Genomic DNA, 14,498 nt, shown 5'->3' on the forward strand with positions numbered 1-14,498 from the left:
CCCACAGTATAGTGGGGCTGTCTTATTTCATCATGTTTCTCATTTAACTTCTTATTTGGATGTTTTTATCACTTGGTGCATATATATTTAATATTGATATTACTTCATTGTCTGACATACCCTTTAGCAAAACGCAGTTTCCTTCGTTATCTCTTTTAATTAGATCTATTTTTGCTTTTGCTTAGTCTGAGATCAGGATTGCAATTCCTGCTTTTTTACTTCAGCCAAAGCATAATCTTGCTTTGGCCTTTTACCTTTATTCTGTATGCATCTACTTAACACATTTCTTATAAACATATTGTAGGATTCAAGCTTTTAATCCACTCAACTATCCCCTTCCATTTTATGGGAGAGTTCATACTATTCATATTCACAGTTATTATTATTGTGTATTTCCCTCTACCCTAGTTTCCCTATTTATATTTTTTCTCTCCTTTCACCATCTCTCCTCACCAGTATTTTGCTTCTGACTCCCATCTCCCTCCCTTCTCTCACCCCTTTTCTTTCCCTTTTCTCTTAAGTAGAAGTATTTTTCTGCCCTCTCATCTATTACCTTTCACTGTTCCCTTTTCTTTCTCTTTCCCCTCCTATCCTACCCTATAGGAAATCATATCTATCCCATAGAAATAAAGTAAGATAAAGTTCTATATTCAACTAATAAACTAATAAATAATACTAATATTAGTATTAGTATTAGTAAAATAAATAAAATAATAAACTAATAATAACACAGTGTGTGTTATTCCCTCTTTAAGCCAAATGTGATGAGTAAGATTCAAAGAATACTTACTCCATCCCTTCTTTCCTTCTACTTTAATAGGTCTTTTGTACTTCTTCATGTGACATAATTTGCCATATTCTGCCTCCTCCTTTCCTCTTCTCCCACTACAATTCTTTTTTTCATTCCTTAGTTTATTTTTATCTTCACATCAAAGTCAACTCATACCCACATCCTCTGTCTGTATACAATTCTTCTAACTTCTCTAACATACAGTTCTCAAGAGTTACAAATATCATCTTCCCCTGTAGGGATATAAACAACTTAACATTACTGAATGTTGTGTTCACTTACCTAGGCAATACACTTTCCAGGGATGTCCACATTGATAATGAGATTGACACACACATGTCCAGAGCTAGCTCAGGGTTTAGAAAGCTCCAAAGATTAGTGTGGGAGAGGAGAATATTAGATTGACCACCAAACTGAAGGTCTGCAGAGCCACTGTGCTGACCTTGTTGTTGTGTGCCTGAGAAACCCCAACAGTCTATCAACATCGTGCCAAGAAACTGAATCCCTTCCATCACTTCCATATGTCTCAGGAAGATTCTGAAGATCACCTGGATAAGATATCAGACACTAAGGTCCTTTCTCAAGCTAAACTACCAAGCATTCAAACTCTATTGCAGAGAGCAAAACTCCATTGGGTGGCCACACTGTCCAAATGCCAAATGTACATTTGCCAAAAAGGATATTTTGTGGGAAATTCACAGAAGCCAAGCACTGCCAGAAAAAGCAATACAAGGGCACTCCCAAGGTCTCAAGAACTTTAGAATTGACTGTACAACATGGGAGATACTGGCACAGGACTGCCCTGCATGACTGCGCTCAGCAGAGAAGGGGTAGTGCTCTAGGAGCAAAGCAGGACTGAAGTAGCTCAGAAGCACAAGATATTCAAAGTTGGACATTCCAACCCAAATGGTCCCATGGACTCTTGGTGGCCAATCTGTGGCAGAGTATTCCAAGCATCGTGATCAGAAGATCAGTCACAGTCAAGATACCCTGTAATCTGGCTTTCGTAATGTCATTTTAGTCCTCTTTGAATATAAAGGACAACAATCATTTTCTTTTCTATTTACTTTATGAGGCTTCTCTTGAGTCTTGTATTTGAAGACTGAATTTTCTATTCAGCTCTAGTCTTTTCATCAAGAAAGTTTGAAGGTCCCCTATTTCACTGAATTTTCCCCTGAAATTGAAAATTTCCCCTACTCAATTGTTCTGGGTAACTCGATTCTTGGTTGTAATCCAAGCTCTTTTACCTTTTGGAATACCATATTCTGGACCCTCTGACCCCTTAAGATATAAAGCTGCTAAATTCTGAATAAACCTGACTGTGGCTCATAGGAACTTAATCTGTTTCTTTCTGGCTGCCTGCATTATTTTCTCCTTGACCTGATAATTATGGAATTTGGCTATAATACTCCTTGGAGTTTTCACTTTGGGATCACTCTTTCCACTGATGACAGGTCATCAGTAAATTCTTTCAATTACTTTTTTGCCCTCTGGTTCTAGGATATCAGGGCAATTTTCCTGGATAATTTCTTCAAAAAATGTTATTCAGGCTAATTTTTTGTTGATTTTCGTGTAATCCAATAATTCTTAAATTCTCTCTTGTAAATCTATTTCCCTAAGTCAGTTATTTTTCCAATGAGGTATTTTACACTTTCTTCTATTTTTTCATTCTTCTGATTTTATTTGATTTTTGATATCTCAGAGTCATTAGCTTCCAATTGTCCAATTTTAATCTTTAATGAATTATTTTGTGCTAGCTTTTTTTAACCTCCTTTTCTATTTGGCCAAATTCTACTTTTAAGTTGTTTTCTTCAGTCAATTTTTATGCTTCCTTTCCCAAGCTGTTGTTTCTTTTTTCATAATTCTCCTGCATAACTCTTTCTTTTCCCAATTCTTCTATGTCTCTTACTTGATTTTCAAAATCTTTTTTGAGCTCTCCCAGGAGAAACCTTTGATCATGAGACCAATTTATATTCCCTTTTGAAGCATCACATGTGAACATTTTACCATTGCTGTCCCCTTCCAAGTTTTTGTTCTGATCTTCCTTTATTGCTATAATAGTTTTCTATGGTCAAAGCTCTTTTTGGTTTTTTGCTCATCTTTGAAAATTGAGCTCTTCAACTAGGGCTCAGGGGACACTGACTCAAGTTTCTTTTGCAGGGGAGAAGGGACTTTGTCACTTGCTTTCCACACTGGGCCCAAAGGGGCTGGCAGCTTGTCCACCACACAGAATTGACCCAATCTAGTTGTACCTGTTGTGCCAAGGTCCAGGGCTTGAAATTCACCTTCTGAGCTGGCACTGGAGGCTTCACAGCTAGCCTGTTGTGCCACTAGCCTGCTGAGCCACATCTGAAGAGCCATGGCTGCTGATCTGTGCTGCAGTTAAGAGCCTCCCACAAACAACCCTTTTACTCAAGTGAGAAAGAACTTTCCTGAAGTTATTCTAAGTTGTCTTGAACTAGAATATTGTTTTACTTCATCTTTTTGTGGATTCTGTCACTCTAGAATCCGTTAAGAGGCTCAATTTAGAGATATTTCCGAGGCAAGCTGAAGAGAGCTCTGGCTTCTCTCCACTATCTTCTATTCAAGAAATTATAAGATCTATATATGAAATGTTCTTTTGTATTTTGGTATTATACTATTTGTGCTACACAAGTATCTAGGATTCCTTCAAACACCTTCTTGGCAAAACAGATCCTGAAAAACTCAAATAAAAATGACCATTTCTCTCTGTCTGAACATCCCTTAATTAACATGAAGTTGGTCATAAGCATAAAACAAGTTTACACCTCAACTCCTATTTAGTATCTGCTTTTTTTCCCTATTTGACAAGTTTAAGTATACCAGACTACTCTTTTAAGTGTCACCTCAATGTTATCTTCCCCCAGTGTTTCAATAATGTAAAATTTAACATCCCAGATAGGAGAGCTCAGTACTTAAGAATGTTAACTTTACAGCTGAGATTTCTAACAAGGTAGATTCAATTTATGTTGTGTTTTAAAATATGATTTGAACACTTGTTCAATAGGTCTTCAACCCATTGTGAGTTTAGATAATATCTATGCCCTCTAGATGGAATATTTCAAGTCCCATCACCTATCTCTTCAATTAGCCATTCCCTAACTATTTCCCTTTTCATTTAATAAAAACTTAAAAAGTGAGATTTTTACAATATATATTCTCCCCCCAGGCCATTAAAGGTAATTATGTAAACTTGAACTTACAACCTTTAAACACACTGAGACTAATGCCTAGAGTCAAATCTCTTGCTAAAAGTTACTACAGTCTTATAATACTTAAAAAAAAAAAAAAAAGCAAATGGGATATACTGGAAAATTTGCCTTCTATTTACAGACCCAATGCCTTTAAAAAGGCTGACTGAGGAGAAAAATATTAAGTTTCAGGTACACACATGTAAACACTGAAATTCTGAATTTCTTGATAAACTCTTTTATATCCTTGCTGATGTAATTTATTCCATGTCAAATACCAATTAGAAACAAACTGATATAAACTCATATCTCTTACAATGGACATGACTAAGCAATGTTAATGGGTAGGAGAAATAAAAGATATTAAATATCAGTATCACAAAATCAATTAACTTCTACAGGACTGTTGCACATATACTACAGAAGGATGCTACATAAGTAACAAAGAATGTTAATCTTTTACCATCTAATTAAATCCATGTGGAATTTTCTGTCAGATTGAAAGGGATTCCTTTAAGAAAAGAATAGATCAAGATTTTCCTGGAGTTATCTCAGGAGACTACGTCATAATTTTTTAAAAAATACTATTCCAATGCCATTCACATCCAGAAAGAATTATGATAACTTAAAGTGGTTTAAAATAAAGTATTTTCTCCCTTTTTGCTGTTGTTTGCTTGTTTTTTTCCTCTCGTGTTTTTTCCCCTTTTGATTTTTTTTTGCCCAGCATGACAAATATGTTTAGAAGAATTGCACACATTTATATCAGATTACTTGCTGTCTTAGGAAGGAAGAAAGGGAAGAAAATTTTGGAGCACAAGGTTTTGCAAAGGTGAATGTTAAAAAAACTATCTTTGCCTATATTTGGAAAAATAAAATGCCATTAAAAAATACTATTCATAAGTAAAAGTTACTTAAGATTTGTATCAAAACAAAGTTCCACTGAATTTCTATGGCATGGTTTCTTTTGTCAACTAAACTTTTCAAACAAGTAATTATCAATCAAATGTTCCTTGGACAGTTACAAAGCTAGTTTCCTTCGTTCTAAATGAGAGCAATTCTTTGTTCCTACAGAATTTCAAAACATTCAAAGTCATTCTAGTGTGTTTTCCAGCACTGTTTGTGTAAAATTATAAGGGAACTCCTTTAGGACTCTTCTCTTCAGGATGATCCCTTTTCATCAGTAATGATGATACAGAAAAACAAGTTAATATGGGTTTCTGACCTACTGAAAGATGAATTGCTCCAAGACTATAGATGGATACAGTCCAAATTGCTCCATTTATGGTAGGAGTCCAACATTAAGATTAGAGTCTCTTTAACCATTCTCTTTGCTGTTGATCAGTCTAAAAGTTGTTCTGGATGTACCTGGGTCTGAACTTTTAGCCCTCTTCTAAAAGGAAAAGCTGCAGCATGTCTTTTTGCTAATTTAATTTATTTCTCGTAAAGCTGACTGGAATGTTATTCCTTCTACTTTACTGCTGAGGCTTCCTGGGGCTGGTTTCATCTGCATTTCATTTTGCCCCTGAAAACTTGTCTTTCTTTTAACATTAGGTAATATTATTGTATGTTCTTCTCGCTTAGAGGTGGTTGACTGATAGGGCCAATTCCACCTCATTTGCTTCCAAGCTGCCAGGTCAATGCATAAGAACATCTTTTTTCAGTTTCAATCCTTCCTCTTAGGCTCAAACAATTATTTTTCTTTAACAAAACTAGTCTGCTATTGTAGTTCCCCTCTGGACTGTCCCATCCTGAATTGATAGGCACTGATATGTTTAAGTCTCATATTCCATTTTGGAAAATTCTTCTTGCTTTCTTTCTTCTTATCCAACTTGGGGATATCATCCAAAGACCTATCAATTTAATCAAGGTTTTCATGGCTGCTGGTTTTGCAGCTGCCAGCCCAATAAAGAAAAAGCTTGCAGCAGCCCATTCTTTCTTTGGGATTAAATTTTTTTGTTTCCAACTAATTTTTTAAACAGTTGTGCTTCCAAGGCCCTTATTGAATATAATTTTTGTATCATGATTCAGAAAGGATACATTTAATTTTTCTGCATTTGCTCCTTTTTGTTGGGCAATCCAATCTGTATTTTTCTTTGAGGCTTTGCTTACAGATATCTTTGAGCTCATGTTGAGTTTACTTGTCTTCACAGAACTTTTTATGACCAGATTCTTTTTTGTTGTTATTGTTTGTTCATTTTTCAAACCTATTTCTAGATTTTGCACTTCATTAGAATTGGGATCCCCTCATCTCTAAGGGGAGAAGGGATGTCTGGCAGGTGTCTGCTTATTTTTTATGTCATGCTGCTTTTTCAGCAAGGTATAATAAAGGTAAAAGGGTATGAAGGTATAAAGAGGTGAGGGTGCTATAAATTTTCAGGGAGAATACTATTCCCTAACAACTGCAACTCATACCTAGATAAGACCCTTGCTCCCTTGTTACCACAATGCTTGTTTCCACAAGCATTCCTATCAAACTTAGAACTGCAACCTGGAAGTGGTTAATAAGCAATGGAATTGCCAAATGGTTACTATTCCCATACCAGGTGCTATTCCAGAGGTGCCCAGAAATCTATTTCTGAGCAGATATGAATGGAAGGAAAAGGAAGCAAAGTGGTTTTGTGGGAACAAAGGTAATATAGTTAGAACGCCTGCATATTTTACTGATACATATAAAATACTAAAAGAAAGGATAGTTCTCAAACAGAGGGCTGCAGAATTATTCCAACAGAGCAATATCCAGTCATATATTCTCTCAGTCAAAAAATATTTGTAGTGTAACTACGGGAACATAGGAGTCTCAAAAAGTATATAGATATTAAAAAGGGATCCTCATATTCAAAAGATTGGGATCACTAACAGAGGAAGTTCAACTTACTGATTCACTATAGATTATAGAATAATGTGGACAAGAATTATATAAGATCATATTACATTAGATAAGAAGGCTTAGATATGGCTACTATTTGGAACTGTTCAGATCAGGTTCAATTACCAAAAATTTTGAAAAAAAAATTTTCATTATTATGTTTGATGTCATGTCATGTTTTAAAAAGCATCCAAGAACTTCATATAAACTATTAATTTGTTTTACAAAAAAGAATCTTGGAAATATGAGGCATACTACAATAATCGTGGTGTAGTTCTCTTTATGAAGAAAAATGGAATTATTTTTAAAAGTTACAAAACTAAAAAATAATTTTTTAAAGTTACAAAACTATTCAACAAACTCTTTAATCTTATTCTGGAGACTACACAATAAAGATGATATTGACAAGGGAAAAGATCTATTTGTACAAAAATATTCTTACCAACATTATTTGTAAAAGCAAACACCTTAAATGGTCAATGACTGAAGAACAGCTGAACAAACTAGAATATAAAACATAGCAAGATACTATTAATCCACCAAAAAACAATAGGTAGTAGCGTAGCAGATTGAAGATTACACTCAGGGTCAAGCAGGCCTGGCTTCAAGCTCTGTCTTTGGCACACGCTGGCAGTGGCCATGGATAAGTCATAACCACCCAGGGCCTCCCTCAGGCATTCCCTCAGCGAATTCTCTAAGACTAAAGTTAGTCACACTGCTGCTCTGCATCAACAGAGAAGGGTCACTCTAGAAGATCCAAATCTGAACAAAAAAGGAAAAAAGAATAGAAATGAACAAATAAGAGGAACTATATACCACTTTCTTAATTTTTGTTGAACTTTAAATAATGAAAGTTTATGATCTTATTACAACCTTTTTTGTCTCTCTGTTTGAAAGTTTCTATTTGTTGAAGGGCATGAAGTTTATAGTCAAACATTTTTATCCAAAAGGAACAAAGTATTATTTTTTTTAATGTTATTAGCATCATAGAATGACAGAAGTAGGATGGGCCACAGAAATAATAAAGCCCAATACCACCCTTTTAAGATGAAAATATTCCCATGTCAGCAACGGCAGAATAGTGACTAGAACCCAGAATTATTTCCCAACCCAGTGCTCTTTCTACCACACTGTGCTTGTTGTTTTAGTTTGATTTCTCCCAATTATATACTAGCCTCAAATACTTAAAAAACCAGGTAACATTACTGGAATTTAAGCTGCTTGAAGACAGGAACTCTATTTGAATTACTTTTGAGAGGCAGCTTGGTATAATGAATTAGGGCTAGACTTGTCAGAGACTTGGGTTCAAATTCCACTTAAGATTCTTATTTAGGCAATTCATTCAACAGCCTCAGTCATTTATCTCAAAACAAAATCACCAAGTATGTGTGCTACTTTCTTTTCACATATATTCTGTAAGGATTGAAAAGAGATCATATAAAGTGTTTCACAAATTTTAAAGTACTAAATAAACGTCAGTTATTATCATTATGGTTTACTCAGTGTCTTTCACTCATTATCTACTTATCGAATGTACAAAAACATTTTTAAATAAAAATGTTTTCCATATAAAATGAATGAATAAACTTAAGTTTCCATGATCTGTGGAGCACACAACCATGTTCTAAGTATTCAACAGAGGTGATTAAGGCCATTTTCTTCTTAGAGAGGTAAACTAGAATCACAAAATATCAAAGGCAGAAATATCCCTAAGAATCTAGAATATCAGTGCTGACAAGGCACTTTCAACTATAGAATGCCCTAACAAGAAATCATTTTCACCTCCATCCCTTCTGCTATTCCCAAAGTCACCAGCCTTCTACAGGTCCTCATTGCCTCTCACCTGGATTACTGCTGTAATCACTGACTCAAGGCTCTCCTTCTCCAATCCACTGTCCACACAGCTGTAACCACCACAATGATTTGTCTCAAGTCTGACCAAATCTCTTAAGAGAAAAAAATCTAGTCCAATTCCTGCATTTTACAGGGGAAGATGTTGCAAGTTGTAAAACTAAAATGATATAACTGAACAAGTCCTAACTTCTAAAATCATCTCCAATTTACTCCAGATTTATCTGTACATAGTTGTGTGCATGCCATCTCCCCATTAGACTATAGGCTCCTTGAGAACAGGGATTTTTTTTTTTTTGCTTTTCTTTGCATCGCCAACATTTAACAGCACCTGACACACAGCAAGCATTAATAAAAGCTTGCTGACTTTAACCTAAAGTTAGAAGACCTCAACTCTGTCTGTCTGTCCCTCATTAGTTGACTGTGGGCAAATCACATGACCATTAGGCCCCTGTTTCCTTCTCTGAAATCAGGACTGGGCTCCGTGATTTTTAAGATCACTTCCAGCTCCATACCTCTAACAAAATAGAAAGAGATACACAGAAATAACCACACAGCACCGTCAGGCAAAGAAAAGGAACAAATGTCTCCAACCAAGGGAAATGATGTGGAGATGCTCAATTTTAAAAAAGAAAAATGACTACATATTTTGTCTCTCTCAGATTTCCAGAAATGATCCCCAAAACTACACAGACTTTAGCTACAAATAGAATTTTTGAGTGTGAATGTAACTGAACACTAAATTTTCCTTTCAGTCTCTCCTCAAACATCCCTAGTACCCATCATCTACAGTGGCAAGAAAACTTTCCAGCCTCTCCTCAGATGATAATTTTGGAACCTATATTTTAGGGGTTTGGCAGAATAGGTAGGTAAAAATGCATTTCTATCCACTTTAAAGAACTTTTAAAGAACTGAATAGAAACACAAAGGAAAAGACACACATACAGTCTCCTTTGTCTTTGCTTTTCATCTCAGGGGGAAAAAAATAGTCTACTTTAGGCATGTTGGTCACTTCCCCCCCCCTTCAATTCTACCCAAAATGATTTTTAAAAGTCACTTTTTTTCTGTTAATAATTTAACAATAATGTAACTGAATGTAGCATGAAGAACTGGAAAGGATGAAGTTCTGTCCAGAATTAACTAGCAATGTGACCTCAGGCAAGTCTCATCCATAAAATGAAAAGGAAGGCAATAACTGTTTCTAAAGTTCTATAATTCATTCTACTTTATTTAAATTAAATAAATTAATCCTCTCCTTTTTTAGTAATAAAACATGGCAGCTTTTAGAAATCCAGATAAAAACATCTGCATGACATTGATATCAATATTAAAAGCATGCTCAATTTACTTCATTTCAAAAACAGGAAAGTCCCTAAATAGACACCTTGGCAGTCAGCATCATTTTACAGAATGTGCCTCATACAATAAATTTCTTCTAGAAACCTCCCCCTCCCAACTGGCTCCAATTCTCCTTTCAAAAAAGATTAAAACCAAAATTGTGGATTACAGAGTTCAAATTCCATCAATCAAGGCTCTGACCAACCTTCTGATTTTGCTACAATACTTCCATAGCTTCTGACAAAGCAGGTCTTAGAGTAAACCTCTGCCCTAACAGCAAACTCTGATGACCTTGAAAGCATGCTTCATGTCCTTCCCAAACACCTTTCTTTACTATTTTTCCTTTAGGTACAAATGTTTCACATTCAGATTAATGTCACCATGCAAAAGTAACAGAACCAAGTCTGGCCTCCTCTCGTTTCCTTCACTTTTGTTCTATGCTTCTTCACTGGAGTGACAAAATCATACTGTTATTTAAGAGATGGAAAGTGAAACTCAAAGGACGTGTTCAGAGCCACCTCTTGAGCCAGGATGAGAATTGGACCTCTTTTGCATCTTCTGATCGATCCTCACACTGACTTCTTCCACTTCCAAAATTTTCTGGGTGGAGAAGGGCCTTCAAGGTCATGCAATCCAACCACTGAGGCAGAATCCCTTCTCCCACCTCCATCAAGCTGCCAGTAGAGCTCTACAATGAGAGCATTGCTTTCCTTTTGGATAGCTGTCACTTGTGCTGTCCTCAGATTGCTCCTAAGTCTAGAGGCCTGGACCAAGCCAAAAGCACAGGCCTGACCCTGGTTCCCTAAGTCTTATCTTTCAGTTAAAGACCACCACCAATTTACTCCAAGTACTCTCTTCTCCAGTTCCTTCAACTGCAGAACTGCTATAACAGGGATACATTCTAACTTGTCACTGTTCCTCCTAAAATCCAGCACTCAGAACAGAATGTAACACTCTGACCAGAGCAGACTATTTAAAGATAAACTTTAAAAACAGTTCCTAACCTTAATCTTTCCTTAATCACCTAGTTCCCCATGTTTATTTTTAGAGTAAAATGGACTGAAACAATTTAAAGGAAAAAAGCTTGAGATCACCTGTCTTCAGGCATTTCCTCAATGGACAGAACAGCAACTGATCACTTTCTCCTGTGTTCATACCAATGTTTTCCCATAAGACCTTTACCAAAGGACCACAGGGAGAATTATAGTTCTTGGGAATCCCAAGGTCTAAAATGGATTAACTCTCACTTTTAGTTTACTAATACACCTCTCTTCCGGGTCTTTTAAGCTGTTACTCAGATTCCCCCGGGGTTAACACTCTACAGCCTGCCCTTATCCTAATGCATCTCCCAACTGTCCTTAGGGCTAGAGATGGGATGATATTTTTATTTTACTGATATGGTAGGGGTAGGGGAATAGGTCCAGACTTCTTTCCTGTTTTGTTTTCCCACTCTGGCAGTTATTCCTTTCCTCATATATTTGTAATTCAAATTTATTTCATCAAGCACGGGCCCTGGATGACTAAAGAGGGACTGATTCTCCTTGAGTGACTTCTAAATTTAAAAATAAGTCAAGGGCAAATTCCTTTGGAACCGTACCAAAGACCATTTGAAATTTCCATCTTTAGATACTTGTCACCAAGTCAGACTTTATGAGGATTACTTACAAGTCTCTCAGATAATACGAGAGAGCACTAGAACTAGGAGTAGGAGACATTTAGAACCTCAGATCACGTTTTGCTTAAATCACTGCATAAAATTAATTTAATCGCTGAATAGGATCAATGAATAAACATTAAGCACCTACCAAGTACACTAAGAGCTAGGAGTACAGAAAGAGAGAAAAGGCAATCCTTGCCCTCAGGAAGTTTATAGTTTAATGGAAGCGTTAAGGAAGCAAATGTACACAAAGTAAATAACAAACGCTGGATAAATAGGAAGCAGGTAGCAGAAGACTTAGAATAAAGGGTGAGGAAGGCTTCCAGTAAAAGAAGGGATTTTAGCTGAAACTTAAACGAAATCGTAGCTAGAGAGGAAGTATGTTCCCAGAGCTGAGAGGGAATGTCTTACTCATGGAAAAGCCAGGAGACCCGTGTCATTGGACAGAAGCGTATGTGTCGGGGAATAAGGAATGAGAAGAGCGGAAAGGTAGAGACTAAAAGCCTTCTACACTACTTCCATACTAAAAGGACTAAAAGCGTTCCGAATGCCAGACAGGGCGTTTTCTTTCGGGGAATCACTGGTCAGGAGCAGGAGAGTGACAAGTTGGGTAAGTGACTTTGGTGGCTGGGAGGAGGAAGACCCTGGGTCAAGCAGAGCCCCCCCGGGGGCTGCCACGGGGGTCAGAAGAGAGAAGGGGCTGTTCGGGAGAGGCGGCAGCTGGGAGCCTGAGGGGCGGAGGGAGGGAAACGGCGACCTCCTCTCGGGACACGTGGAGTTAAGGGGCCTCCGGGGCATCCAGGCCGAAGAGCAGAAGCTGGAAGTCAACAGAGAAGTCAGAGCGGAACGTTTGCGCCCGAGGGTCACCGGCACAGAGATGTCCCAGTGCTCCGGTGCTGCTGGGCCCCAGAGGAGTTGTTACTGGGGGAAAGGGCCCGGGGTCCCGGGGCTGGCGAGAAGCCAGGCAGGAGAACCAGGAGAGAGGTGCCTCACAGGGGGGATGAGAGGGAGCAGAGGAAGAAACCACCGAGCGCTGACTTGGAGGGACGGGCCCGGCCTCGGCTTTCCCACCTCTACAATGGGTACATGGCTGCCGGCAGGATTCTGGTCAGACCGGCTCTTCAGTCACACTCCGGGCGTCTGACAACCAGCGTTAACCCCTGCCTGGCCCTCCCAAGGGGTCACCCCACGGCCCAACAAAGGAGCCTAGAGGGGCTGGGGTCCCACGGCCCGGGTTCTGCGCTACGGACAAGCCGGGGCTGCGAGGCAGCTGAGAGCAGGGAGGAGGGTCCCGGGGAGATTTCAGACCCACAGCGGGAGCTAGAACCGGGGATCCCCCTCGGCCCCCCCACCGGAAGTCCGGAGAAGTCGGGGAGATGACGTCCCGCAGGGGGTTCTGAGCTGTCAGTGCTGGGGGGACTTCCGGGAACGGCTGCGAGGTCAGAGGTCGGGGTCTGGCCCCCACTCCGACCAGTCGGGGCTCGGGAGTCGCCCGGGAGGGGGCGGCTGGAGGCTTAGCTCCCAAAGGGCGGCTCGGGCCATTCTGGTGCCGGAGTCCGAGGGCCTGGGCTCGGTCCAGGCTCCGCAAGCCCCTCCACCCCCAGTCTCAGTCTCCCGCCTGCCCACGGAGACAGCCACGGCCCAGCTTCCCCTCCCCGGGATGCCCCGCGCCACGCACTCGGCAGGCGCCTTCTCGGGCGCGCCGCCAAGCTCGGGCCCTCACGGGGGTCTCCCGCTCTGGGGCCTCGGCCCCAGCTGCCCTCACCGTGGCCCGCCTCAGGCGCGCGGGGGCCGCCGCCACCGCCGCCGCCCGGAATATGGCCGTTGCCGCCATTGCTGCTGCTCCCCCGCCGCCGGCTGCGGCTGCTGCCCTGGACCAGCCTCCTCCGCTCCGGCGCCCGCTCCGGTCCCGGACCTCGACTCTCCTCCGGCTCGTAGACCGACCCAACTCTCGCGAGACCTGGCCCGAGCCCCTGCACACACCCCCCACACTCCCAAACGCAGGCCAAGAGCGAGAATTCGGCCTCGGGGGAAGCCCATTGGCAGCCACGCAGCCAATCAAGAGTGGCGGGAGTCGAGGCGGGGCTCAAAGAAGTAGGAGGAGCTAGAAAGTAGGGCAAAGGCCACGGCGGCGCCCGAGGGAGGGGCGGGCGGACCCGTTTGGGCGCTGTGACCTTGGGCGGGCCGCGCCTGCTCCTTCGGCCCGTGGCGCCCGCGGGCTCGGGCCCGGGAAGCGGAAGGGGCGGGAGCGGGCAGCTGGGGGCCGTGCGCGCTTCGGGCGGGACGGGCCCCGTGCGCGCTTCGGGCGGGACGGGCCCCGTGCGCACCTTCCCCGCTGGGTCTTCGGAGCCCTTGGCAGGACTCGGGCCGTCGGATGGAGGCGCCGCCCCCAGGCTCCTCACCTACTTGTCACTCACACAGTGCGCGCGTAATCGGTCCTGCCTCCCCTCTCCCGTGAGGCGTAAATTTGTATGGAGAACTTCTTATTCTGCCTTCCTTTCCGGACACACCTTCTCCAATAAGAAGCCTCCTGTTCACCAAAAAAAATCAAAAAACTACATTAACTCCCAAGGCCGAGTGCTCTCTGACAATAACGTAAAAATAAAAAATAATTCTTAAAAATGAAGAAGGAAAGTCCAGCCAAACCAACCCGCGCATCAGCAGCCTGACAAAGTGTGTCCTGTTCCCACCCTCCAGGCTCCCACCGCCAGGGCGGCCGAACTTCACAAACGCCCGAGGAACCCGCCCTCCCGCAGCGGGAAGGACCCCCCATCACGGTTCCTT

At 40.9% G+C, this 14,498-nt stretch overlaps 1 protein-coding gene and 1 pseudogene across 1 annotated transcript in view; both read right to left on the reverse strand.

Annotated features, from left to right (window-relative positions):
- The window catches only part of ETFA (electron transfer flavoprotein subunit alpha), a 72,141-nt gene extending 58,342 nt beyond the window's left edge, over nt 1–13,799 (reverse strand). The window contains exon 1 of the mRNA XM_031956797.1: nt 13,480–13,799. Within this exon, the coding sequence (XP_031812657.1) occupies nt 13,480–13,548 (69 nt within the window). The 5' untranslated portion in view covers nt 13,549–13,799. The remainder of the gene's footprint in view (nt 1–13,479) is intronic.
- Nucleotides 4,855–13,469, reverse strand: LOC111718517 (annotated as a pseudogene).
- Nucleotides 13,800–14,498: the final 699 nt, after the last annotated feature.

The sequence above is a fragment of the Sarcophilus harrisii genome, chromosome 2, assembly GCF_902635505.1.
Source record: "Sarcophilus harrisii chromosome 2, mSarHar1.11, whole genome shotgun sequence".
NCBI classification, from domain to species: domain Eukaryota; kingdom Metazoa; phylum Chordata; class Mammalia; order Dasyuromorphia; family Dasyuridae; genus Sarcophilus; species Sarcophilus harrisii.